Source organism: Sinocyclocheilus grahami, unplaced genomic scaffold, assembly GCF_001515645.1.
Source record: "Sinocyclocheilus grahami isolate Dianchi unplaced genomic scaffold, SAMN03320097.WGS_v1.1 scaffold551.1, whole genome shotgun sequence".
In the NCBI taxonomy this organism is placed as follows: Eukaryota; Metazoa; Chordata; class Actinopteri; order Cypriniformes; family Cyprinidae; genus Sinocyclocheilus; species Sinocyclocheilus grahami.
In genome coordinates this window covers 324171-347324 of record NW_015505730.1, presented here as the reverse complement: position 1 = coordinate 347324, position 23154 = coordinate 324171, and the positions used below count along the sequence as shown (strand labels likewise).

General features: G+C 38.7%; 4 protein-coding genes and 1 long non-coding RNA gene across 9 annotated transcripts in view; 3 read left to right on the top strand and 2 right to left on the bottom strand.

Annotated features, from left to right (window-relative positions):
* Positions 1-2186, top strand: part of h6pd (hexose-6-phosphate dehydrogenase (glucose 1-dehydrogenase)) — a 4645-nt gene extending 2459 nt beyond the window's left edge. Inside the window, 2 exon segments of the mRNA XM_016238942.1 lie at positions 85-393; positions 572-2186. Coding sequence (XP_016094428.1) covers positions 85-393; positions 572-1911 — 1649 coding nt within the window. The 3' untranslated portion in view covers positions 1912-2186.
* The window catches only part of LOC107555978 (uncharacterized), a 6264-nt gene extending 1601 nt beyond the window's left edge, over positions 1-4663 (bottom strand). Inside the window, exons 1-5 of the long non-coding RNA XR_001605238.1 lie at positions 4633-4663; positions 4194-4255; positions 4013-4095; positions 3677-3743; positions 3458-3585 (exon numbers count right to left, since the gene is read on the bottom strand). This is a non-coding gene — a long non-coding RNA (uncharacterized lncRNA). The remainder of the gene's footprint in view (positions 1-3457; positions 3586-3676; positions 3744-4012; positions 4096-4193; positions 4256-4632) is intronic.
* A 3220-nt stretch (positions 4664-7883) lies between these two features.
* Positions 7884-9248, top strand: rbp7b (retinol binding protein 7b, cellular). Its single transcript, XM_016238940.1, has 4 exons — positions 7884-8119; positions 8326-8504; positions 8618-8719; positions 8822-9248. Exons 1-4 carry the CDS (start codon positions 8047-8049, stop codon positions 8873-8875), a joined length of 408 nt encoding a protein of 135 aa, XP_016094426.1. The 5' UTR covers positions 7884-8046; the 3' UTR covers positions 8876-9248.
* Positions 9249-10105: 857 nt separating this feature from the next.
* On the top strand, positions 10106-13598 carry cenps (centromere protein S). The gene is made up of 5 exons (XM_016238941.1): positions 10106-10456; positions 10597-10720; positions 10809-10842; positions 10939-11005; positions 13194-13598. Exons 1-5 carry the CDS (start codon positions 10430-10432, stop codon positions 13326-13328), a joined length of 387 nt encoding a protein of 128 aa, XP_016094427.1. The 5' UTR covers positions 10106-10429; the 3' UTR covers positions 13329-13598.
* On the bottom strand, positions 13475-22663 carry tardbpb (TAR DNA binding protein b). 5 transcript variants are annotated; one of them, XR_001605236.1, is made up of 8 exons: positions 22390-22663; positions 20339-20594; positions 19752-19930; positions 19399-19539; positions 18622-18792; positions 14627-15704; positions 13755-13866; positions 13475-13587 (listed from the first exon to the last, which is right to left on the bottom strand). XR_001605236.1 is itself a non-coding variant. In XM_016238938.1 (6 exons), the coding sequence occupies exons 2-6, from the start codon at positions 20577-20579 to the stop codon at positions 15216-15218; spliced, it is 1221 nt and encodes a 406-aa protein (XP_016094424.1). In that variant the 5' UTR covers positions 20580-20594; positions 22390-22663; the 3' UTR covers positions 13945-15215. The 5 variants fall into 5 exon arrangements, 1 of the variants encoding a protein (XP_016094424.1); XR_001605237.1 differs by having other exon boundaries at positions 13773-13866; XR_001605235.1 differs by having other exon boundaries at positions 13475-13866; positions 22384-22663.
* Positions 22664-23154: the final 491 nt, after the last annotated feature.

Sequence of the window (23154 nt, the reverse complement as noted above, 5' to 3'; positions counted from 1 at the left end):
GATGCCAAAGGTACTGGTTATTTAGTTGCTTATAAATGCAAGTTCACATTGTCAAAAAGTTCCTTTCTCCATTTATTTTCTCAGTGATTACTTCAGCACTTATTATCTATCATTCATTTACAGGCCGGATTCAGTTTTATGATCAATATGGCGTCATCCGAGACGTGCTCCAAAACCACCTCACAGAGGTCATGACCCTTATGTTGATGAACCTTCCTGCAAACCTGTCCAACAGCATGGAGATACTACAAAACAAGCTTAATTTCTTGGCTTCCCTTCAACACGTAGATAACAGTAATGCGGTTGTAGGTCAGTACCAAGCTTACAATGGAGAGGTTCAGGAAGAGCTAAATAAAACAAAGGACTACTTCAGCTTGACCCCCACATTTGCTGGTGAGTGGAAGAGCTTTGTAGCTATATAATCCAGTATGTTCACATGCACACAAGAAAAATGCTTATTGCAGAAAAGCTGTTTTCCTTAGTGCATGTACACATAGTCATTGATTCATAGCAGTGTGACTGTGGAAAATCAGTCTAACCACGCTTATGTTGACAATAATTGTCTTTACAGGTGTGGTCATTCATGTTGACAATGTGCAATATGAGGGTATCCCCATATTTATGACCTCAGGCAAGGCACTTGATGAACGGGTTTCTTATGCACGTGTGCTTTTCAAAAATGATGTATTTTGCATTCAGGATCCCAACAATGTTCAGTGCAAATCCAAACAGATCATATTTTCTCTGGGTCACGGAAACCTGCAGTACCCTGCGATTCTTATCAGCAAGAACCTGTTCAAGCCCGAACTGGTAAGCAGCGGTGACTGGAAGGAGGTAACCGAATACAAAGATGTAAATGTCCTGGGGTTACCGCTTAGTGACTATTACATCCAGTCACCGGTCACACCCAGAGAGGCTTACTGCGAGCTGATCTCACATGTCTTCTTTGGACGCAAGGATAGCTTTATTAGTGCCGAAGGACTCCTTGCTTCTTGGGCGTTTTGGACTCCCCTCCTTGAAGGCCTGAGTCGGGTCTTTCCACGGGTGTATCCAGGTGGCGAAGCCAATGGAAATCTGCTGAACTTTCAGCTGCAGGGCCATCAGGTTGCTTTTAGCCATGAAGCCGTGGTCAACGTTATCAACCCCGGTGCCAAAGACAACTTCCAAGTGATGCAAGGGAAGTACCGTAGTTCTGAAATGGTATCTGCCTGGGCACAGGAACTGGTGGAGCGCTTGGCTTCTGATCTACTCCTGGCTGCTGAGGAGGCCATTCGTGAAGAAGGTCAGTTTCACCTGGCGTTGTCTGGTGGCTCCAGCCCAGTGGCACTGCTTCGTGCACTGGCCCTGAACCTCTACACCTTTCCGTGGCGCAACACTCACATATGGCAAGTGGACGAGCGTTGTGTGCCACATACAGAAACAGGCTCCAACTTCCGGTCCATTCACGATCTCCTGCTTCAGCATATCCGCATACCCTACTTCAACATCCACCCCATGCCTGTGCATCTCACCCAGCGGTTATGTGTGGAAGAGGACGGTGGACCAGCATTATATGAGAAGGAAATCAATAAACATGTCAACGGCTCCAGTTTCCACTACATCCTGCTCGGCGTAGGGCAGGACGGCCACACTGCCTCATTATTCCAGGACACCAAATTGGAAAATGATGAGGAACGGTTGGCAATTCTGACAGAAAGCCCCATTAAACCACACCAGAGGATGAGTCTCACATTCACAGCTATCAATAGGGCTCGAAGGGTTGGTGTTTTAATTATGGGCAAGAGCAAGCATGAACTTGTCAGTCAACTCAGCCGAATTAAGGGCGAATCATCCAAGTATCCCATTACCAAAGTACAGCCGAAGACCGGTACTCTTATATGGTACATTGACTATGATGCATTGTTAGGATAAATGGCCTAAAGACCAGTACAAATTTGTCAGTGAAGCCACCTGCCAGGGCTTATATCTCAAATTGAATGTTGTATTGTGAATGATTGAAGAGTATAAATTGAAGTGTAATTTTCACACCAATTGAGGTGTGATATGTGTGAGAGTTATTTTAATGCTGTGATAAGGATTTTGCCATTTGACTGTGCTACAGAATCATTGCATTATAAACAATTGATCACTTAAAATCTCAGGAACTCTAGTAGCTTTTTTCAACTAATCAATCTTATAATGATGCTGAAATAGAATAAAGTGTTCTAGTCTACCAAATCTTCCTCAATTCTTCTATGCTATGAAAAATTTAATTCCATATTGAGCACTCTTTCCACATTTGTGACCAAGCAGTGATCAGATAAAACATATTTGAATGCTCTGTAATTTGACTTTCTACTCATTTTTTACATGGCTGCAATTATTCATCAGACTACCAAGTAAAAATTGAGATAAAGAACCAACTCTTTGTTTTTCAGAGGAAACAAACAGATGTATTTGGTTACTTTCCCCCCCTTCTTTATTGAGCATACTCACAAACCTCAGGTTAAGAAATACTAATAACACATGTACACAAAACTTGCCTAAGATAGCATATCCAGTGGTTTTAGGACAGACACATGTTAATTTACTGTTTCATCTTTAGACTGAATTGAGTTTCTATTGTTGGCCTTATTGATGAAACCATTCCAGAACTACATTGTTGACAATGTATTAGTGTCAAAGATTTTTTGCCATATCTCAGAAAACAGAGGTTCATTATGTGTTGAGCAGTTACACAACAACACCTTACAATAGTTTTATATCTAAACATGAATGCCTTTGTAAAGTGTGTTTTTATACTGTGTTGTTTAAAATCTAAAAAGCACATGCTAGTCAGCATTGTATGCTTTATGAAACACTGCAGGAGTTGTTTCTGAACAGCTGGACAGCATCGTCTGATTCATAACCACCGATTTAACATTTTGTAGTGAAGCAAAACAGCATTACATTCCACAGGGATCAAATCATCTAATGTGAAAATGTTAATAAAACATTAAAATAAATGCACACATATTAAAGTCCTTATGTGTATTTACACAAATAGATTCCTATGTTTTTAATGTGCCTATACATAGAAAATGTTTAACATTGTTGAGATCCTATTGTGTGTATTTCAACAAAGTTTGTGCCTTGCTGACTGGTTTAACATTTGAATTGACACTTTTAAATAAAATGTATTGCTTTTCCATTATATGTTTTAAGGAACTTTTGTTACAGTATTCAGCTGTATTACATGGAATCGCATACATCATCTTATATTTTGCAGTGGTTTTACTACATAGCAATAAAATATATTTTTGAAATCATGTTTTTTTTTCCTCTTTCCAAATATGATGATGTAGACTTCAAACACAATGTGTTTATATATCGTTTTTACAAAAATTCTAAATACAATTTGTATTTATGCAATCTTTCCTCTCCCTTAAACGGTGATATTACTGAAAAACCACTGAAACCATGTAAATTATAAATGCACCTGTATTGAGTGTCAGTAGAAGGCCATACTGCAGCAGTGGCTCATTTTCAACCCCAGAGGTACGTATCTCTTAACCAATGAGGAAACATTCTGTGGATCAGGCAAAGACCTCTTAACCAGAAAGAAAGCTGGATAGAGGCACAAGAACAATGGTAATTTTTTTTCTACACTTATTATGCTGGAATTGGAACTGACTAAAAACCAAGTATATCATTTTACCTGTTGAGAGTATGCAGGCCCAAGAGATTACCAAAGAAAATATGTATAATTCTGGGGTGGTCTTTGCCTGAGAAAAACAAAAAGTGACATATAAGCTCATTTTTGCACATAAAATCATATTACCATAATTCCCATAATTTATCCCTGGATAAATGTGAACAGCCCAAATGAGTGAAAAGCTATCCTGATGCTCTTGGGAACTGGGTGAGTGAGTGTAAGTGCCACAGCCAAAGCTTCAGTGGGGCGAGAAGGGTTGATAATTAGTATTTCAAATTGAAAAGCAGACAAATATATGCAAAAAAAAAAAAAAAAAGATAAATATCAAAATCAGATTACCTGTTGCTATGAAGGAGAACACAATGAAGGCTATGTGATTGTTTAACACATGTGGCTTTTCACAATAACGAGACATTTTTGGCCTGTGAAAACATTACTGCAGAATAATAGACATATCACATGATAACAAGCATGCGCATATTAGCACTTTTATCTGCGAAACGTTATATAGCTCACTTACCTTGACAAAACATAAAACTGGTGCCAAGAAAAAGCACCACAAAGATGAAAAGAACAATCTGACTGCCAGAGAGAAACAATTTTGATTTTAACATGATTATGTTATATGTGTCACTCAAGCTTTACAACAGATAAAACTAAATAGTATTTAGCATATGATTAGCACTTATTTTCTAGATAGATAGATAGATAATGTTGTTCCCATTTTAACCCTTGATCCCTTTAAGCCACCTGCTGGTCTGAAAAGCTGCATGAACTAACAAGTGGTGAAGCATTGTACCGTCACCTCAGATAATCAATACAGCAGAATACACTTTTATCAGCAAGATGATTAAAGATTTTTTTAAATCTTAAATTGCATCTTACTGAAAATGTTCAAGTATTTACATAGTGAAATAAGTGTGAGGGAAGAAAATTCATAGAAGATTTACAGGATTTACCAGACAGGTCTAATGCTAGTCAGCATAGCAGGTTATTAGCTCTGGCAAGTGTAGAACCGAGATCATCGGTTGGGTAATATCAAATGACACCCTCTAGTGGTTTGTCTGAGTATAGTTTTAGAGATTTCAAAATCTGGATTAGTCATTTTCTGTGAAACAGGCAGTGATCAGCATATTGTGTAAAATTCAGCGTTGACGTATAATAAAATGCATATACACTGAAGAAAAAAAATTCACACATTTCACAAATAATTACAAAAAATATTATATTTTATTGTAAAAAGTATTCCAATAATCTTTGTTTTAATTACAACTTGGAAAAAAAAAACATTTTAACATGAAGCACCACAATGAATGTACATACCTTATTTCACACTTCAAAGCCTTTAAAATAATCATGGCATGAAAGAATGAGGACTAATAACATCATGATTCTTTTAAGTGTTGTGTGTTAAAGGGGTCATATGACGTTGCTAAAAATAAAATTATTTGGTGTATTTGGTGTAATGCAATGTGTTTATGCGGTTTAAGGTTCAAAAAACACATTATTTTCCACATAATGTACATTATTGTTGCTCCTTTATGTCCCGCCTTTCTGAAACACATCGATTTTTACAAAGCTCATCGGTCTGAAAAGCGAGGTGTGCTCTGATTGGCCAGCTATCCAGTGTGTTGTGATTGGCTGAATACCTCAAGCGTGTGACGGAATTGTTACGCCCCTTAGCATACTGTGATGCTGTGTTCTGGTGCGATGAGACAACACCAATAAAACCCATTATAAACGAGGCTTTTGTTGCATCCAGTGGGGACATAATTACTGATTATAATGACTTATACTCTCTTTTTACGCGTTGCATATCGCGATGCGTAAACATAAAACCATGTCTGCATTTGTGATCGGAGAAACGACAAACAACAAGCGCTACTCTACACTGCTCAAAACTCGTGTTTGAACCGTCAGTGGCAAATTCTTTAAATATGAAAATGTACTTACATTCTGTGAGTCAGAACAGAAGCGCCAGACTGTCCTTGCAAAGTTGGAATTGCCCCACTTTATAGAAACAGCCTTTGTTTATAGACGGCATTGCAGGCTACTTTCCCAGGTTCAGGAAACAGTCCTCCGTAAAATGCGTTGCACACACTTGAATATTTGGGTTGAACTGTTCTGGAACAGTGTTGTAAATACAACTTAACCACTGATTTGTAGTTGTGTCCTCTTTTGGAAGACCAAACAAAGTAGTTTCACTTTCACATTGAAACACAGAGCGTCTCCACGACATGGCAGCGGCAGCAACAATACTACAGCAAGAATCAAAGTTTTGCCTTCTTTCTTTACGTGAAAATTTGTGCGGTGTTATGCAAATCTTCCCACACAGTGACGTAGACATGTGGGGGCGTGTTTTAACGAGGCGTTTTAGGAGGGTGTGGACGAGTCTTAAAGGGGTCCTATTATGCTTTTTCACTTTTTTAATTTTAGTCAGTGTGTAGTGTGTATGTTTGGGCATAAAAAAGATCTAGAAAGTTACAAATCTCAAAGTCCACTCCAAAGGGAGATATTTCTTTAAAAAAAATTCCTTTTCTACAACGAACGGCTTGTTTGGACTACAGCGTTTGTTTTCCGGGCTTTGTGATATCACAAAGCGGCCCATTAGAATATCATTAAAAATCATTCCCGCCTACAGAAATTCGAATAGTTGGGGGGTGGGGAGGGGCGAGGTTGTGGTTAGAACGCTTGGTTGAGTGAGTGCATCAGACGAGACGACGAAGAAGAAGTGCTGCTGCAGAGTTAGTGCATCAGAGAAAACGAAGAAGAAGAGCTGCTGTGCTGTAGCTTCACATTTTCGGCATGTCTAGAACAATTCTTACAAGTACAACACGACGTAGCTGGGCGCCGCGGGCAGATGCCGAACGGCGCCGCCGGTGTGCCTACACTCATAGAAAATAAAGTATTTGAATTTTAAAGATGTGGCGCGACGCGACCGCCTGAAACGCTGTTTTTTTTCACCTCCATGCCCAAACGTCTTTGTTTGGGCTTCAGCAAGCGGTTGGTCTCAGGAAACAGTGGTTGCTATTTATTTTTTAACTCTGTCCCTGAGCATTATAACCCCAATTTGCTATTGTGTGCTGCGCATTTTACTGAAGACAGCTTCCACAACACGAGGGAGTACAGTGCCTGCCGGATTCGCCAAAAGCTTTTGTTGAAAGACGGAGCAAGGGGCGTGGCAGTACTGAAACACCGTCTAAGCTGTTCGCCAATCACAACGCACTGGGACAGCTAACCAATCACAACACATTTTGTTTTTCGGAAGGCGGACCTTCATCAAAGCCAGAACTAATCAAGCCGTTTGTGCCAGGATGGGGAGAAAGGTATTTTAATAATGTAAATTATGTGAAAAATAATGCGTTTTTCGAACCACCAAGCATGAGAGCATGTTAGTACACCCCCAAAACAAAATCAAGACTTTGTAAAAGAGCATAATAGGACCCCTTTAACTTTTATAAAGAATATCTCTGAGTTTGAGACTTTAGTCTTTGCAACGTTAGGGATCTTATCTAACAGCTTCTAACACTCCAAAGAGAAAGGAAAACTTGAAATCGCATCATATGACCCCTTTAATGACTTTTTCATTAACATATTATTATTGTATTGTTATTAGAAACCCATCTTTTCAGAAAATAATGACTTTTGGTCAGCTCATCACAGAAGACTCACGGTGTCTTTTATTCATTTTGAACCTTCACTGCCCACGTTCACACTGAATAGGCTAAATGATGACTGAATTTTCAGTGTGAACTTAAAATGGATGAATTACAAAACCCACCTCAATGCAGCCTCAAGACAACCTCATCTCCCAGAACAGAGGGTCAAGAAAAGATGCCTGCCTGTATGAAAGTTCAAGAAATCTGTCATTTCCACAGCATTTTGAAAGAAAGTAATCTATCTGGCTTTTTAGAAAATAGAAAAAGAGAGGAAAAACACCAACCGGTGTTGACATACAGTACCTCAGACATTCTTTAAAGCCATCGCCACATTGTTAATGAAAGATAATGAAACGACCTCAAACCTACTGGGCATCTCTGACATTGCTAAATTCTTGCCAAACTGTTGTACCAGTTCAATCCACTGTCAAAGCAACATGTGTCTTTCGAATTACATTGTTCTCTTTGAGTTCCCACGGGACACATACGCAATTAGTGTAAAAGTTATGTTCCGCCTCAGAGAACAACCCCTCTGACCAAGCCTCTAAAATAGCTTTTGTGTCTAAGGAATCACCCCTGCCCCATATTACTACACACAGACCTGCAGTGAAATACGACACAGCACATCTGCTTCTCTCATTTCCACACATGAACCTTTAAATTCCAGCTTCTAGGTTCAAACGCTTCAGAAACGCTTCAGGATCAACATCAAGCATGCCTGCAAACTACAGTGGAACCTGGGACATGGTGGACAATCAAAACTTTGAAGGTTACATGGTGGCTGTTGGTGAGTATATCTTTCATTGCCTCTCTCAGGGTTTTCATATTTTATGAATTTGGTATTTTACACACATGTATAGTAGCCATTTGATTTTTTTAATTTTAAATGTATATATTTTTATATTTTAGTTGTTATTTCCTTTCTTATACATTGTGAATGTATTTACTAAGAATATGAATTTAACCTTCGGCAATGTAATATATGTAAAACAGGAATTGATTTCGCCACCCGAAAGGTGGCGAGGATGCTAAAGCCACAGAAAGTTTTTGAGCAAGACGGAGACTCTTTCATCATTAAAACATTTACAACTTTACGAAACTACTCCTGTTCATTCAAAATCGGTGAAGAATTTGAGGAAATCACCAAAGGACTGGACAACAGAAAATGCCAGGTTGAAAACATACACACACAGTCACAAGAGAGAGTGGCAGTGAAATGATGTGTGGTCATCAGTTTTCTGTGCCAGAATTGAGAAATACTGCAATTTTTATTTTTTTTTAACAGACAACAGTCAACTGGGACAACGACAAACTTGTGTGTGTGCAGAAAGGAGAAAAGAAGAACAGAGGATGGACACACTGGATGGAGGGAGACACTCTTTACCTTGTGAGTCAAACATAGGCCTTAAAATGGTAATTGTAATTTTCAAATAAAATTTATAAAATACCAGCTAAAAAAATAACTTAAGAAACCTTTTTTCTCTTAAAGGAACTTAGATGTGAAGACCAGATCTGCAAGCAAACCTACAAAAGAACTGCTTGAACCATTGTGTTTAACTGAAATTCTAGCGTGTTTATTGAAGAATAACAACATACGATTTCAGCATTAAACAGTTCTCAATAAAGCGAACATAACATTATAAAAGTGTGGAAAGCTTACTAAACAACAGTAGGCCTATAGGAATGCAAGAGTGTCTAAAAAATCTGTCACTTTTCTTTTTCGTAGCAGCAACTTTGCTTCAAGTAAATAAAAATGGTTTCAATAAAAAATACCACAGAGAATGGCATACATTTATTTTAAGTGCTACAGCAATTAGACTAATTATTGCTTTGAAATCAAAAGGCTGATGTCTTAATGCATGAAACTTTTTTCTTTTTGATTTAAAGATCTAAAGAAATATTTAAGTACAGGAGACTGAGACTGGTTGGCAGTGTTGGGGGTAACGCATTACAAGTAACGTGAGTTACGTAATCAGATTACTTTATCAAGTAACTAGTAAAGTAACGCATTACTTTTTAATTTACAAGAGAATATCTGAGTTACTTTTTCAAATAAGTAACGCAAGTTACTTTTTTTCCCAATTTATTGACTGACAGCTCTCCTGTCCCCATGTTGAGAGAAATCAGAAGATGTTACTGTAGTTCTAAAATAAATATGAATATGCATTAATTCATCTCACTCACAAAAAACAAAAACACAGATTCAGTATTCCTCAAAATGAATAAAAATTATGCAACTCAGAATATGACGCAAACCTGCAATAATTAAATGTTAAACAACACAAATATGCTTTATGTAATTAATCCCATTCTATTAACCAAAGTCTTTGCTTCTGACCTTCAATTATCCAGTTCAACTATAATAATAAGCACAAATTACTCTAGACAAACATTTGTGTGTCTTTTTTTATTGCTGAAGTGTGTTGAAATGTCTTCTTCTGCATTCTACTGTACGGACGTACATTTACTTTCCCTTCAGCCTGAGGCTTATTCGTTTCACTTTTGGGGTGAAAAGGCTTTTATATTTGCCAAAAATAGAACTTTTTTACTTTAAAAACAAACAAGCAAGCCCTGTCCAGATTTAAAAAGTAACGCAAAAGTAACGTAACGCATTACTTTCCAAAAAAAGTAACTAAGTAACGTAATTAGTTACTTTTTTATGGAGTAACGCAATATTGTAATGCATTACTTTTAAAAGTAACGTTCCCCAACACTGCTGGTTGGCACGGTTTCCTACATTTTGTTAATTCATGACTAAAATGTTGTGCAATTGTGTCAACTAAGCCCAACACAGCAATGGTTTCTTTCCACACAGTATCGAACGTTTTACTTGGAAGGAAGCCACAAACAGAAATATTGACTTGTAACTTCCCCGTATGACATTATCATATACTGAAGAACTACCTATAAAAGAAACAAGTTTATTTCTACATTCTTTCTCTTGACTGACATTCGCTCCACATCAGTAGGAGGCGCTGATATGGCCATAATAAACACAGACGCCGTCACTACAACGTGAAGAACACACAATTCGCGCAATTTTTGTAAGGGCTAAAAGCACATTTGAGTTGAGCTTCAGCTTATTTACCTACTGAAAATGGATGAGGACGAGGCACAAAAACAGGTTATAACTTATAACATTAAACTTAATGACCAGCTAATGCATTATATCTATGATATACTTCGCTACCTTTGGTCATATACACGTTATAAAGAACCTTTCGGGTTTTTCCTCTCACATTGCCAGTATTTATATGCTTTTAGAGGCTTAAAGCTGCTGTGCACTACACTGTCGGCCATCTCTGTCAAGACATCGCCGCAGACTGCGAGAAACAAATCACTAAACAGACAATAGCAGCTATTGCAGAGACTGCGTTCAGACAGTGCGGTAAGATTTGATTTAACTTAGTGCCATGAATGTGACGAGATTAAACGATATTAATTCACGCTCCGCTGTGTCTTACCTCTAACGTTAGATATATTTGCCAAGGACTTGGAAGCGTTTGCGAGGTAAGCTTCACCCTCAGAAGTAGTTTCTCCTCAGGAATTAACCACGTTAATGAAGATGCTTTTTTGTGTGCTGATGGTTCTCTACAATGTTTACAGGCATGCTAAACGACACACCGTTACAGTGGATGATGTGAAGCTGACAGCGAGGAGAACCACTGCACTGGTAGGATGACTTCAGAAATCAAATGTTAAAACATGTATTTGTAATCCACGTGCAAAACCCCACCTATTGTTTTTTTGGTTTTGTCATAGAAAACTGCAACAACAAAAAAAGAAATGCAATTTTCATACAAATCCTACGAATTCATACTGCGAATTGTTTTTTTTTTTAATTCAATAAAAAAACAAAACCAAGTCTAAATATGAAATGTTAAAGGGGTCATATGATGCTTTTTAAAAGATCATTATTTTGTGTAACAGAATATGTTGACATGCTTTAATGTTCTAAAAACACATTGTTTTTCAAATACTGTACATTATTGTAGGTCCTAAACGCTTCCTTCCGACAAGCGCAGTCTGCTCTGATTGGCCAGCTGACCCAGTGCATTGTGATTGGCCGAACACCGCAAGCACTCATCGGAAATGTAACGCCCCTTAACATAATCGCGAGCTTCATCTTTCAAAATAAATGTAAAGACAGAGCCCGAAAGGGGAACAGAGTCGCGTGACAGACACAGTGATGCTGGCAGTACACAAGCTATGGTTAAGACAGCTGACTCCACTGTGATGTGACGCCCTCGCTCGCGCGCGCACACAATGCGCAAAACTCTGCATTTGAACAGTCAATAGCAAATACTTAAACTAATAACAAAACAGTAGCTGATTCAGAAGCGCCAGATTGTCATAGCAAAGTCAGAATTACCTCCTCTCCTAGGTTCAGGAAACGGTCGTCCATAAAATGCATTGCTGTTCTGTTGTAAGTCATCTTAAAGATCTACTTCTGGAAGGCCAAATAAAGTGCTTTTGCTTTCACCTGGAAACACACAGAGTCTCCCTGACATGGCTGCTTCAACACTAACGGCGGTTACTGAAACCACGCCTTCTTTCTTTGCGTGCACATTTGGGCGGCATTATGCTAATATTTCCACATAGTGAGGTAGATATGTGGGGGCGTGTTAGAACGAGACGTTTTAGGGGGGCGTGGCAGAGTCTTAACTTTGATAAAGAATAGCTCTTTGGTTTTGAGACTTTAGTCTATGCACAATCAGCTTGTAACACTCTAAAGAGAAAGGAAAACTTGAAATCGCATCATATGACCCCGGCGTGTTAGAACGAGCCGTTTTAGGGGGCGTGGTAGAGTCTTAACTTTGATAAAGAATATATCTTTGGTTTTGAGACTTAAGTCTTTGCAACTTCAGGGATCTTATCTATGCACAATCAGCTTGTAACACTCCAAAGAGAAAAGAAAACTTGAAATCGCATCATATGACTCCTTTAATATTTAAAGGCACAATATGTAATTTTCGCAGCTAGAGGGCACGTATTCAGAATAAACAGAGGCAAAGGCGTAGTTTGATGACATGTGGAATCATGGGAGTTGTGGTCTTCATCCCCACAGCCGATACAATCCGACGGGACTCGAGCAGAAATCATGTTCATGGATGAGCTCATTTATTTACTAACTAGTAGAATGAAGCAGGGTGAGGCTGAAAGCCGTCGAAGCGAAAGGAGGCCGCTGAACGAGCACGACACACAGCTCGAAAGCAGCGGAGCTTTTATTATGCCAGTCGACTGCTTTCGCTCCTTCATATGTGGGGAAAAAAAGCAGCGCTGTTTTATCATACTAGATACATTTGAAAGTTCTGTTACTATGCTACTCTGTGAGGTCGTCACTGGTATATGAAAACACACAACATATTAAAGCGTCTTTGGTGTTTCCATGTTTTCTACAAAACAAAACCGGAAATCGAGGGGTTATGACGTCATTGGCAGGCGACACAATGACACTATGGACACGGTCCGTGTCACTAGTTAAAATAGCTTATTTCTCTAGATTTAAACATTCTTCGAAACATTTGGGATAATGCAGGTACACAAGTTGGCAAAATATATAACACCGTTAAAGTGGTTTTTGGATATTTTCATAAAAAAAACTCACTGTGCCTTTAAATTAATATGAAATGTACACAAGTGTTGATGTGTTGTAACGGTCAATGAAAATATGAACTTTTCTAATTTGTTAACAGGATCTTTTTTTAAATTCTCATGTAATTACATGATTTTTTTATATTTAAAAAATCAATAATATAAAATTAGATGTAAGGTACAAGGAAAGTTTGCCATTTGTTTAAATGTTTTTACAGTTCTATCAAATGAGTGAAAAACATTGTACCCTTTCTATACCGTCACAGTACAACTACATTCAGCAGAAAAGTGAAGAACTGGCTTTGAACAACCAAGAACTGAAGGAGAAGAGGAAGAAGAATGCTGCCAAGAGGAAGAGTAAAGACATGGAAGCTGAGGGGGAGAATGAGCTTGAAGATTGAACAAAATAAATAGTAAAAATCCTCATTAATTGACATTTGAGTTTTACAGAGTACTTGGTTTTTGCATTAGTAATAAAACAGCTGTGCATATATTTGTACATAAATCACATTCAATACTAAACACCAATAATTTGTTTACTCAAACATGGGTTCATTTGTGTTTTATTGTAATAAAGAATTCTGTAAACATCTTTGTTGGGAATATGAAGCTCTATGAAACAATACAGATTTTTAAATCATACATTTAAAAAACATGGACCTGAAAAAAAACAAAAGACTTTAACCTGCATATGGCTGCATTTTAATACGATGAGCTGCTTTCTCGAAACCAGATCAAGCTTAATACAGATTGAAATGTATTGGGCTTGAACAGTTCTGAGAAAAGCGCTCATCCTGAAGCATGTATTAAATTCTGCTAGAGTCTACCGTGTCCATGGCTGTTACCAGAGATGCAGAACCACAGCATCCTCCATCTTCCTCCATCCCCAAACGGACTTCCCGCCTGGGGTTCAGTTGCGGCCAGCCATATTCCAGGCTCCTAAATGTGTGAATTCAATTAGTTGTGTGGTATTTGCTCTCAACCATCACGTGACAAACCAGTATGAGAAAAGAGCAATCTATTCAAATTAGTTTTATTGAAGCACTCCCTTCATTTGACAAGTCATATAAAATGCCTTTGAAAACACTCTAGTGATGTTATCTAGAGGGAAACTCCACAGACATCCACAGCACTCAACATACAGGTCGCACTTACACCATCACTCATGTTTTCCCCCCTCAGTGTCCACTGAAGATGTCATCCACATCAAAGTTCACACTTACAGGTCAAGTTACAAGGAAATAAAGCACACACACCATACAGCATTCAGATGGGATTATAGAAGCAAGACAAAGTATGCATCAACAACATCACAACATTCCACTTACTATATAAGCACATTGTCAGTATACTAAAGGAGAAAAGCAAAACGGGGGATCTAGGGAAACCAAAAAAAAATAAAAAATCCATGAGGTACATTTATTAAATGTCCATCAATTTGGGCTCAATTAAGGGGGAAGCTGGGAAGTATCAGCAGCTCTCATTCACACGCTCACCAAACCCACCCACTGCAGTCACATTTCGGCTCGTTCATCGCACTCGCAAGTCTTTTCGTTCGTGCGCTCCACACTTTCTTCGCTCACTCGCAGCCTTCTCACTCTTCGCCATCACCAATCGCACTCAAGGGTTGTTTAAAAAAAACATCACTTTCTGCGCACTTGTTGTCTTAAAAAGTGGATTAAAAAAAAAAGACACCCACCGTGTCATCGAGCCGTGCGATGGGAGCATATAGACATGGGAGGAAGGTGACATAATGACCTCAGCCACACTGTGCTGCCATAGAGGGCGCTCTTCCCAGGCAAACCCCACAGATGTCAACTGCAGAAGAGATTTTGATGAAGGCTTGTTTTAAAGGGTTTCCATAAAACTGGACTGAAATAAAACTGAACTTATAATATGTTTAGGTTTCAACCAGATTCTTTTCAATGCAAGTTTGTTTTTTTTGTCCTACGTAATGATAAATGTACATAAAATATGATGCAATTCTCATGCGTTTTCAGATATCCACAGATTGAACAACATGCATTATAAGAACCCAGTTGAAATGCTTTGTTTGCATCGATCAAGACAATACAACATTAGGGGGGGAAAACATCTTCAAAGATGGTACATTAACGTAGCAAACACTAACTCAAATCCCATTCAGTGTACAAAATATTCTTCGTTTTTTTTGTCCCCAGAATCCCTTTTCACCCATCCCCACTCCCAAACACACGTGACGAGATAAGTCTCTCTGAAAATACTTACCAAACACGCTAGAAATACCGACACTTCAAACACAAACCGGCTTACATACCCCACCCTGACGACTTGGACTCCATACTAGAGCCAAAGCTGGAGTTAAACCCACTACCGCTAGAGTTAGAGCCGGAGCCCCAGCCGAGAGCGGCCGAGCTGCTGCCGTAGTTGCTGTTGCCTGAGCTGTATGTTTGGGTCTGGTCCCGAGTGGAACTCGTGCCGCTTGCGCTCGTGCCAGATGTTGCCGACTGACCCTGCTGCGCTAACATTCCCATCATACCCCAACTGCTCTGCAGGGCGGCCTGGGCGGCAGCCATCATGGCTGGGTTGAGGTTAAAATTGCCGAAATTTCCCAAGCTGCTGGAGCTACCCCCCATGCTGCTACGGTTGCCTCCGAAACCCTGACCTCCGAACCCATTCCCAAAGCGCCCTGCCCGCTCCATCATCTGCCTAGTGTTGTTGTGCTTTGGCTCAGCGTTGGAGATGTGCACGCTGATGCCCTTGATGATCAGATCTTCTCCGCAAAGGGAGGCAGCAACCTGGGAAACAGAAAATCTTAATTATGCATGAACAGCTGATTTCTCCATCCAGAGTAGAATATTAAACACAATAAATTCCTGAAAGCTGCAAATGTAAAGGCAAACTCTCGTATCAAGAAAAAAATAAATCACCACAAACAAGACATTTAATTGAGCATATTCAAACAAAGAGCAAATTCAACTTGTCATATGGGCTGTATCTCACATTAAAGGGGTCATATGACGTTGCTAAAAAGTAGGGATGCACCGATACGGGCCCGATACTGAGCTCCTGTACTCGTTAAAATGCCCCAATACCAAACGCCGATACCACACAGACACAGCATGTGATAGCCTAAGTGCCATATTCAGACAAAGAAACATGGACGACAGACAGCAGAATGGATTTATTAGAGATTAAAGATGTCTACGAAGTATATGTATGCAATGAATATAAAACATTCAGTTAATGCCTGTATAGATGATTTGCGCGAGCTGATGAGCAAATCACGCCGAGTGGATTGAGTGCGCGGCGGCGCAGATGCACGAGAGAGAGAGAGAGAGAAGCTTCTGTTGTGTGATCTTTATTGAAGTTCGCTCACTTAGCACGCATTATTTGGATTAAAACTAAATCGAAAATATAAGACAATTTATAGGGGCATTCACTATAAACGTAATTTATTTTCACCCTTAAGCATACACGACTTTCTGGCGAAAGTGAAATTAACAGCCTGTGTGAAATGTGCTAGGCTGTACTGTACCCTCATTCTGCACCAGTACAAATACGTGAATGCGTTGCGCGTGTTTTGCTTACTTCATGAGTGTTTCTGCATTATATCTCTGCACGATTCAGATGAAAAAAAACACGACTTCTATTTATTGAAATCACAGTTAGGAGATTTATAGCGAGTGGTTCCCTGCATTTTTATAGCAAAGCGCGTGATTACAGTACTAAGTCGCTGCAATGGAGCAGCTCTAATGCTATTAAATTAAAGATGATGTAGGCTACCATAGAGAGAGAAAACAATGAACAGTGGAAGTAACAAACACTTGTAAAATACATTTTAATGAGCATAATTAAGTGTGAAAATAACAAAGATATAGTCAAACCAAAAATTATTCAGAGACCAGACCAGGTGTAGGACACTAGTTCATTTATGTAACGTGAGGATAGCGAAATAAACTGATATATTATACCCAAAATGTCTTCATACAGTGGACTACCAGTAAAATTTATACAAATTTGGGACCAAAAATTATTCAGACCGAGTCTGGGAAAAAACTGAAGTTGAGGTTTGCATGAAGCTGGATGACAGCATGCCCAGGAGACTATATGCTGTCATTAAGGCTAAGGGCTGCCCGACTTAAGTATTGATAGTTGTGTAAATATTGACAGCTGTATGAATAATGTTTGGTTTATTGTAATCCATTACATATCTTTCTATCAAAGTTATCTGACATTATCTAGCTGAATTTGTTCTGACACAGTTTAACTCTGAGTTCTTGTCATATTTTATTACCATTTTCTAAACTATAAATAATAAGAATAAACTGTGATAATGTGAGAAATGTTGAAGGTGTCTGAATAAATTTTGGTTTGACTATCTATTTGATAAATGAAGTTAACCAACTAACATTATACATACTCTTTTGGTTTCTGTAACCAATATTTTAAAAATGTACAAATGCAATGAAAATATTGGTATTGGTACTCGGTATTGGCAAGTACCAAAAATAAAAGTATTGGTATAGGGTGAGTACTGAAAAAAGTGGTATCGGTACATCCCTACTAAAAAACATTATGTTGTGTATTTGGTGTAATGCAATGTGTTTATGCGGGTTAAGGTTCAAAAAACACATTATTTTCCACATACAGTACATTATTGTTTCTCCTCTATGCCCCACCTTTCTGAAACGCACCGATTTTTACAAAGCTCATCGTTCTGAAAAGCGAGGTGTACGCTGATTGGCCAGCTATCCAGGGCATTGTGATTGGTTGAATACATCAAGTGTGTGACGGAAATATTACGCCCCTTACCATACTGTGATGCAGTGTCCCGGCGAGACGAGACAAAAACAATAAAACCCATTACAAACTAGGCATTTGTTGCATCCAGTGGGGACATAATTACTGATTATAATGACTTATACTGCCTTTTTACGTGTTGCGTATCTCGCCATGTCTGCATTTGTGATTGGAGAAACGACAAACAACAAGCGCTACTCTACACTGCTCAAAACTCACGTTTGAATCGTCAGTGGCAAATTCATTAAATATTTAAAAAAAAAACGTACTTACAGGCTATGAGTCAGAAGCGCCAGACTGCTCTTGCAAAGTTGGAACTGCCCAACTTTATAGAAACAGCCTTTGTGCACAGATGCACTGTAGTCTACTCAACCAGGATCAGGAAACAGTCCTCCATAAAATGTGCTGCACACATCTGAATATTTGGGTTGAACTGTTCTGGAACACTGTTGTAAATACAACTTAACCACTGATTTCTAGTTGTGTCCTCTTTTGGAAGGCCAAACAAAGTAGTTTCGCTTTCACAACGAAACACAGAGCGTCTCCACGACATGGCGGCAACAACAATACTACAGCGAGAATCAAAGTTACGCCTTCTTTCTTTGCGTGAACATTTGGGCGGTGTTATGCAAATCTTCCCACACAGTGATGTAGACATGTGGGGGCGTATTTAAACGAGGCGTTTTAGGAGGGCGTGGACCAGTCTTAACTTTTATAAAGAATATCTCTTTGGGACAGCTTGTAAAACTCCAAAGAGAAAGGAAAACTTTAAATTGCATCATATGGCCCCTTTAAAGCATGCACATTTTTATTTAATTTTTGTTAGTAAAAGAACTTCCTTTGTCAATTCGTTTTTTTTTGTGAACAGGGGTTTATCACCTTAAAATCGATGCGAAAACAACAATAGCTTACCTGGTCATCTGCAAAGGTGACGAAAGCAAACGCTCTGAAAGGTTTAGGAATGAAAACATCTGTGACCTCCCCATACTGCATGAAGAACTGACGGAGCTCATCAGTGGTCATGTCCTCTGTGCAACGGCCCACAAACACTTTCCTGCTCCTCATTGGTTCATCTGGACCTTGCTGTTAAATATTCAAACATATCACTCAGTTTAGCACCCCAAAAAGAGAAAACCTGACATTTCTGTCATAAATGGCTAACTGATTTAAAGTATCATATATAATTCATCATATACACTACTGATCAAAGGTTTGACATCAGTAAGACGTTTTTTTTTTTATTCAGCTTGGGTTCATTAAATTGATCAAAAGTAACAAAAAACCATTTTACAATGTTACAAAACTAAATTTTGAAAGTGTTTTAGTTTCCAAAAGCAATACTGAGCAGTGCAACCATTTATAATAAATTACTAATATAAAGAAATGATTATTGAGCATCGAATCAGCATATTAGATTGATTTCTAAAGGATCATGTGACACTGAAGACTGGAGAAATGGCTGCTAACAATTCAGTTTTGCCAATACAGGAATAAATTACGTTTTAAAATATAATAGGTTTTTTTTACATTGTAGTAATATTTCACAATACTACTGTTTTACTGTAAATTTGATCAAACAAATGCAACCTTCATGGGCATTAGAGACTTCTTTCAAAAATATTTTAAAATAAATCTTACACCAAACTTTTAAATGGTAGTGTAAAAAAAAAACAAAAAAAACCCACTGACCTTTGAGTTGGGTAGTTTGCAGTCACACCACCTGCCATCAATCATGTGCCGCTGTGACATCACCTTACCCTGAGACTCCCACTCTGTAAACCTCACAAACCCAAATCCTTTTGAGTTTCCCGTCTTCACGTCCCGCTTCACCTAATGTAACAGAATCAAGTCAAGAGCTGCGTTCATACCAGATCTAATCTGACTTCATGACTGACAGCTGAGCCCAGTTCTATTTTTAAAAGCCACATAAAAAGTTAGAAACATTAGACACAGAGATAGAAATCATGGGTAGCTTTCACCAAAATATGGCAGTACAAAGACAATCACAGCTGGAGTGTTACATTTATGTCAGTATATCTTACCTGCACCATGATGACTTCCCCAAACGTACTGAAGTAGTCTTTTAAGTCTTGTTCTGAAGTCTTCCACGGCAGACCCAGCACAATCAGATCTGAAGTCTTCTGATCTCCTCTCTTGATCTTAGTTGCAGATGAAGCATCGATCTCATCCATCTTCCTCTTATTATCTGGCAGGACCGTTTCTAGAAAAGAAAAGTTCACTTGTTACATGTTCACACATCTGCATAATGTCAATCACCCTTCATGAAACAAAAACAACCCCATTAAATCAAGTTGAGCTGGATTTTTTTTTTTACAGCTAAAGATAGAAACACAGAAGCACAAATGTTTCCATCATCCGACTGTGCTGCTCAACTTTGCTTATTATAACATACAAGCTCAATGTTTAAGTACAATGTTAGGCACATGCCTAAATTAACCCTAAAATGCATGCAAAAATTACCCCTATTCTTGATGTTTCTAGGGGGAGAAGCTAGGGCTAATGATGGCATTTCATATTATAAAACGTGCTTTTGACAATTATTAGAAAATTTTCATATTTATATTCTAAACTGAGACAGAGGCTAATTCGTAATGACCATATGACCTACCTTTGGGATAATTGACCACATAGACCAGGTTTCCCCAGCCGTTCTCAGGGGCGTGTAAGATTCCGTCCACAAGGCGGACCCCCCTCATGCACTGAGACACTGGGCTCCGGTAACGCAGGCCACAAGCCCCTGGAAACTGAGCGGCCACCGTGGACAGCAGCACAGTCCCGTCGTCCTCCGATGGGATCTCCATCGGCTCCTCATTCTCCTCCTCCGCGACGCGAATGTACATCTCGGCCATCTCTCCTCAATCGAGCTGTTGGGGAGTAAATAGTATAATGAGTGGCGCTTCCTTCGTGAAAGAATCAGTGTTTTTGAGCGAATCTATCTCGGTCACTTTGATTCATAAATCTGACTGTTTTCATGTAATCAAACACTGGCTATAGCGAACCAATAGCAATCGAGTGCAGGCTGTGAAGGAGCTGTATCATTGGTTGAACGTGACCAACGACCACGCCCCCTTCACTAAACGAGTCGGTGTTTTATGAATTAAGAGTCAAAATAGCACTGATCTCCTTCGTGAATGAAATGTTATTGACACTCACAATTCAACTCACTATTATTGTTAAAATAACGTGTGCATTGTGGTCATTTGTTTGGAAATTTGTTATACTTAGTACAAGAGGTCGACCGATGTATCGGCTTTGCCAATTAATCGGCACCGATAATTGATTGCTGGAACGATCGGTCATTGGCAAAAATCCATGCCGATAAGTTTTCCGGGTTGCATCCGTTGCTGGAGCGGCTGAGAAGGGTCACTGACAGCATGTGCTATTTGTTTAGACACGTGATACTGCACGCTGAACAGAGCGGGAAACCTCAGACGCGGATTTAAATGCAGCCGACAGAAAATCCTGCCGCGCCACAGATCGCCATTCACATAGTTTTCCATTAAATTACATTATATTTGTCCCGAATCGTTGTTAATGTACATAATGAATTGTGTATTTTCAGCAAAACGTTTGTCTTTCTGTAGCTCTAATAAAGTCGGTATGCTTCATTTATAGCGCTATAATATAGATTGCGCTTTCTCTTTCCGTTTGCTCCGTTTTTTAAACACCGAACTTCAAACTCATCTATGCCTCATTGTTCATTCTTGAAGTAAACTTGTGTCAGTTTGGTGATTAAATAAACTGTTTTAAGACCGCTGCTCGAGTTGAATGTGACGCGTCCGGAGTGTGTGTGATACCGGTGAGTTCTCCTAGACTCAGCACTGCGCTTTTATTTTGAATGAATTTTGATCAGATAATCAAGTGTTCAAGAACAGAAGCAGTTAAAAGTGTGAGTGTATATATACAATGTCCATATGTATATCATTTTAATGCTATGGCCTTTGTGTATATATTTAAAGATGTGCATCTTTAAGCATGGCTGTTGAAATGAAATGGTAACACTTTGAAATAAGAGTCCATTTGTAACATTAAGATTAATGAAAGCTGTGTAAGTATTGTTCGAGTGTGTTTATTTCAACATTTAGTATTATTAATATCACTACTACTACTAGTATGGTTCAGTACTGTTTTTTTAATAAAGCACTATTTTCGTTTTTGTTCAGTAACCATTTTAAAAACTATCGGTTAATTAATCGGTATCGGCCAGTGTGGTCCAACCTAACTATCGGTATCGGTAAAATCCACTATCGGTCGACCTCTACTTAGAACGTTAGATGTAGATATGTCGAAACGAGTTCTAATACAACAGAACAACAACTATAGAAGTAGCGGCGTACAAGTTTCGCTAAGCGAATAATTCAATGACTTATATAATATCAAAAAAAATATCAAAATATCAAAACGTGTCACAGAATAAATCTTTTTAGCGAACCGAATTAAAAGATTCGAATCGCCGAGATGAATCAAAATCCCTTCCACTAGTTGTAATGCGAGCTAGCCGTGCGCGCGACTTCAGTAATTAGCGCGTGCAAACAACACGCGAATCCTTAATGCTTAGCAACAGTAAAATACGGCATCTGCAGACCACTAATAGGTCGATATGCGGTCTAGATACATATTAATTTATGTGTTATAGTGAAAAAAATCAAATACCTTTACCAATGAACAACCGCTCGGATCCAGATATTCCTTTGTTAGCGCCACTAGCAGCAGCGCTCCTCAGAAAAATGTGACTGCTCGGAATGAACGAGCCACTTAACAAAACTCTCACGGAAAATGACACTCTTAACAGTGTCGGTTTCTGTTCTAATCAGAATAAAGCAAAATAATGCAATCTTTGTATACTATATAAAGACGATAACACTCCGTTTTATACAACTCGTGCGACACTATTTTCGCATCAAGATGGCATTACCTTAGTCATGAAGGAAATGCGTCACACGTGGGCGAGCTCATTTTTTCATGTACACGGGTGGAGAAAAGGGAAAAAAACATTGTTGGTGTGCAATCATGTTTGCTTTGCTGGTGATATATATATATATATATATATATACATAAAATATAATTACATCAAGTGTTATTTCTGAACAATTTAAGTGCAACAAAGATTCCGGTGTCATTTGTGTAACAGAACACTGTACTGATGAAAGCAGAAGCACCCCTCCCTGTGTAATAGTGGACTGCTCTCATAGATATAGTGCTCCTAGTGGCAGATATGAGTATAACATCCATGTTATTTACTTGAGATGTTCAGTGATGGGGAAAGCGGAAGTTAAAGTACTAAAATAGTTTTTGTCTAGTGTCTTTTACATTTTAGCAACAAAACTTATCTTTTATTTTTAAAAAAGCGCCTCCTAAATGATTAAATGTAAGTGCACAGCTCGTTTCTTCCCAAATGAAATTAAAGATTTTTTTGCTTCTGCT

Excerpts from the sequence above, each read along its gene's own strand:
- rbp7b (XM_016238940.1), top strand. The coding sequence starts at position 8,047 with ATGCCTGCAAACTACAGTGGAACCTGGGACATGGTGGACAATCAAAAC. Across the intron at positions 8,120-8,325 it reads AGGTTACATGGTGGCTGTTG|GAATTGATTTCGCCACCCGA; the intron begins GTGAGTATATCT and ends TATGTAAAACAG. Across the intron at positions 8,505-8,617 it reads TGGACAACAGAAAATGCCAG|ACAACAGTCAACTGGGACAA; the intron begins GTTGAAAACATA and ends TTTTTTTAACAG.
- cenps (XM_016238941.1), top strand. The coding sequence starts at position 10,430 with ATGGATGAGGACGAGGCACAAAAACAG. Across the intron at positions 10,843-10,938 it reads GACTTGGAAGCGTTTGCGAG|GCATGCTAAACGACACACCG; the intron begins GTAAGCTTCACC and ends CAATGTTTACAG. Across the intron at positions 11,006-13,193 it reads CGAGGAGAACCACTGCACTG|TACAACTACATTCAGCAGAA; the intron begins GTAGGATGACTT and ends ATACCGTCACAG.
- tardbpb (XM_016238938.1), bottom strand. The coding sequence starts at position 20,579 with ATGGCCGAGATGTACATTCGCGTCGCGGAGGAGGAGAATGAGGAGCCG. Across the intron at positions 19,540-19,751 it reads GGGAAGTCATCATGGTGCAG|GTGAAGCGGGACGTGAAGAC; the intron begins GTAAGATATACT and ends CTGTTACATTAG. Across the intron at positions 18,793-19,398 it reads GCAAACTACCCAACTCAAAG|CAAGGTCCAGATGAACCAAT; the intron begins GTCAGTGGGTTT and ends AATATTTAACAG.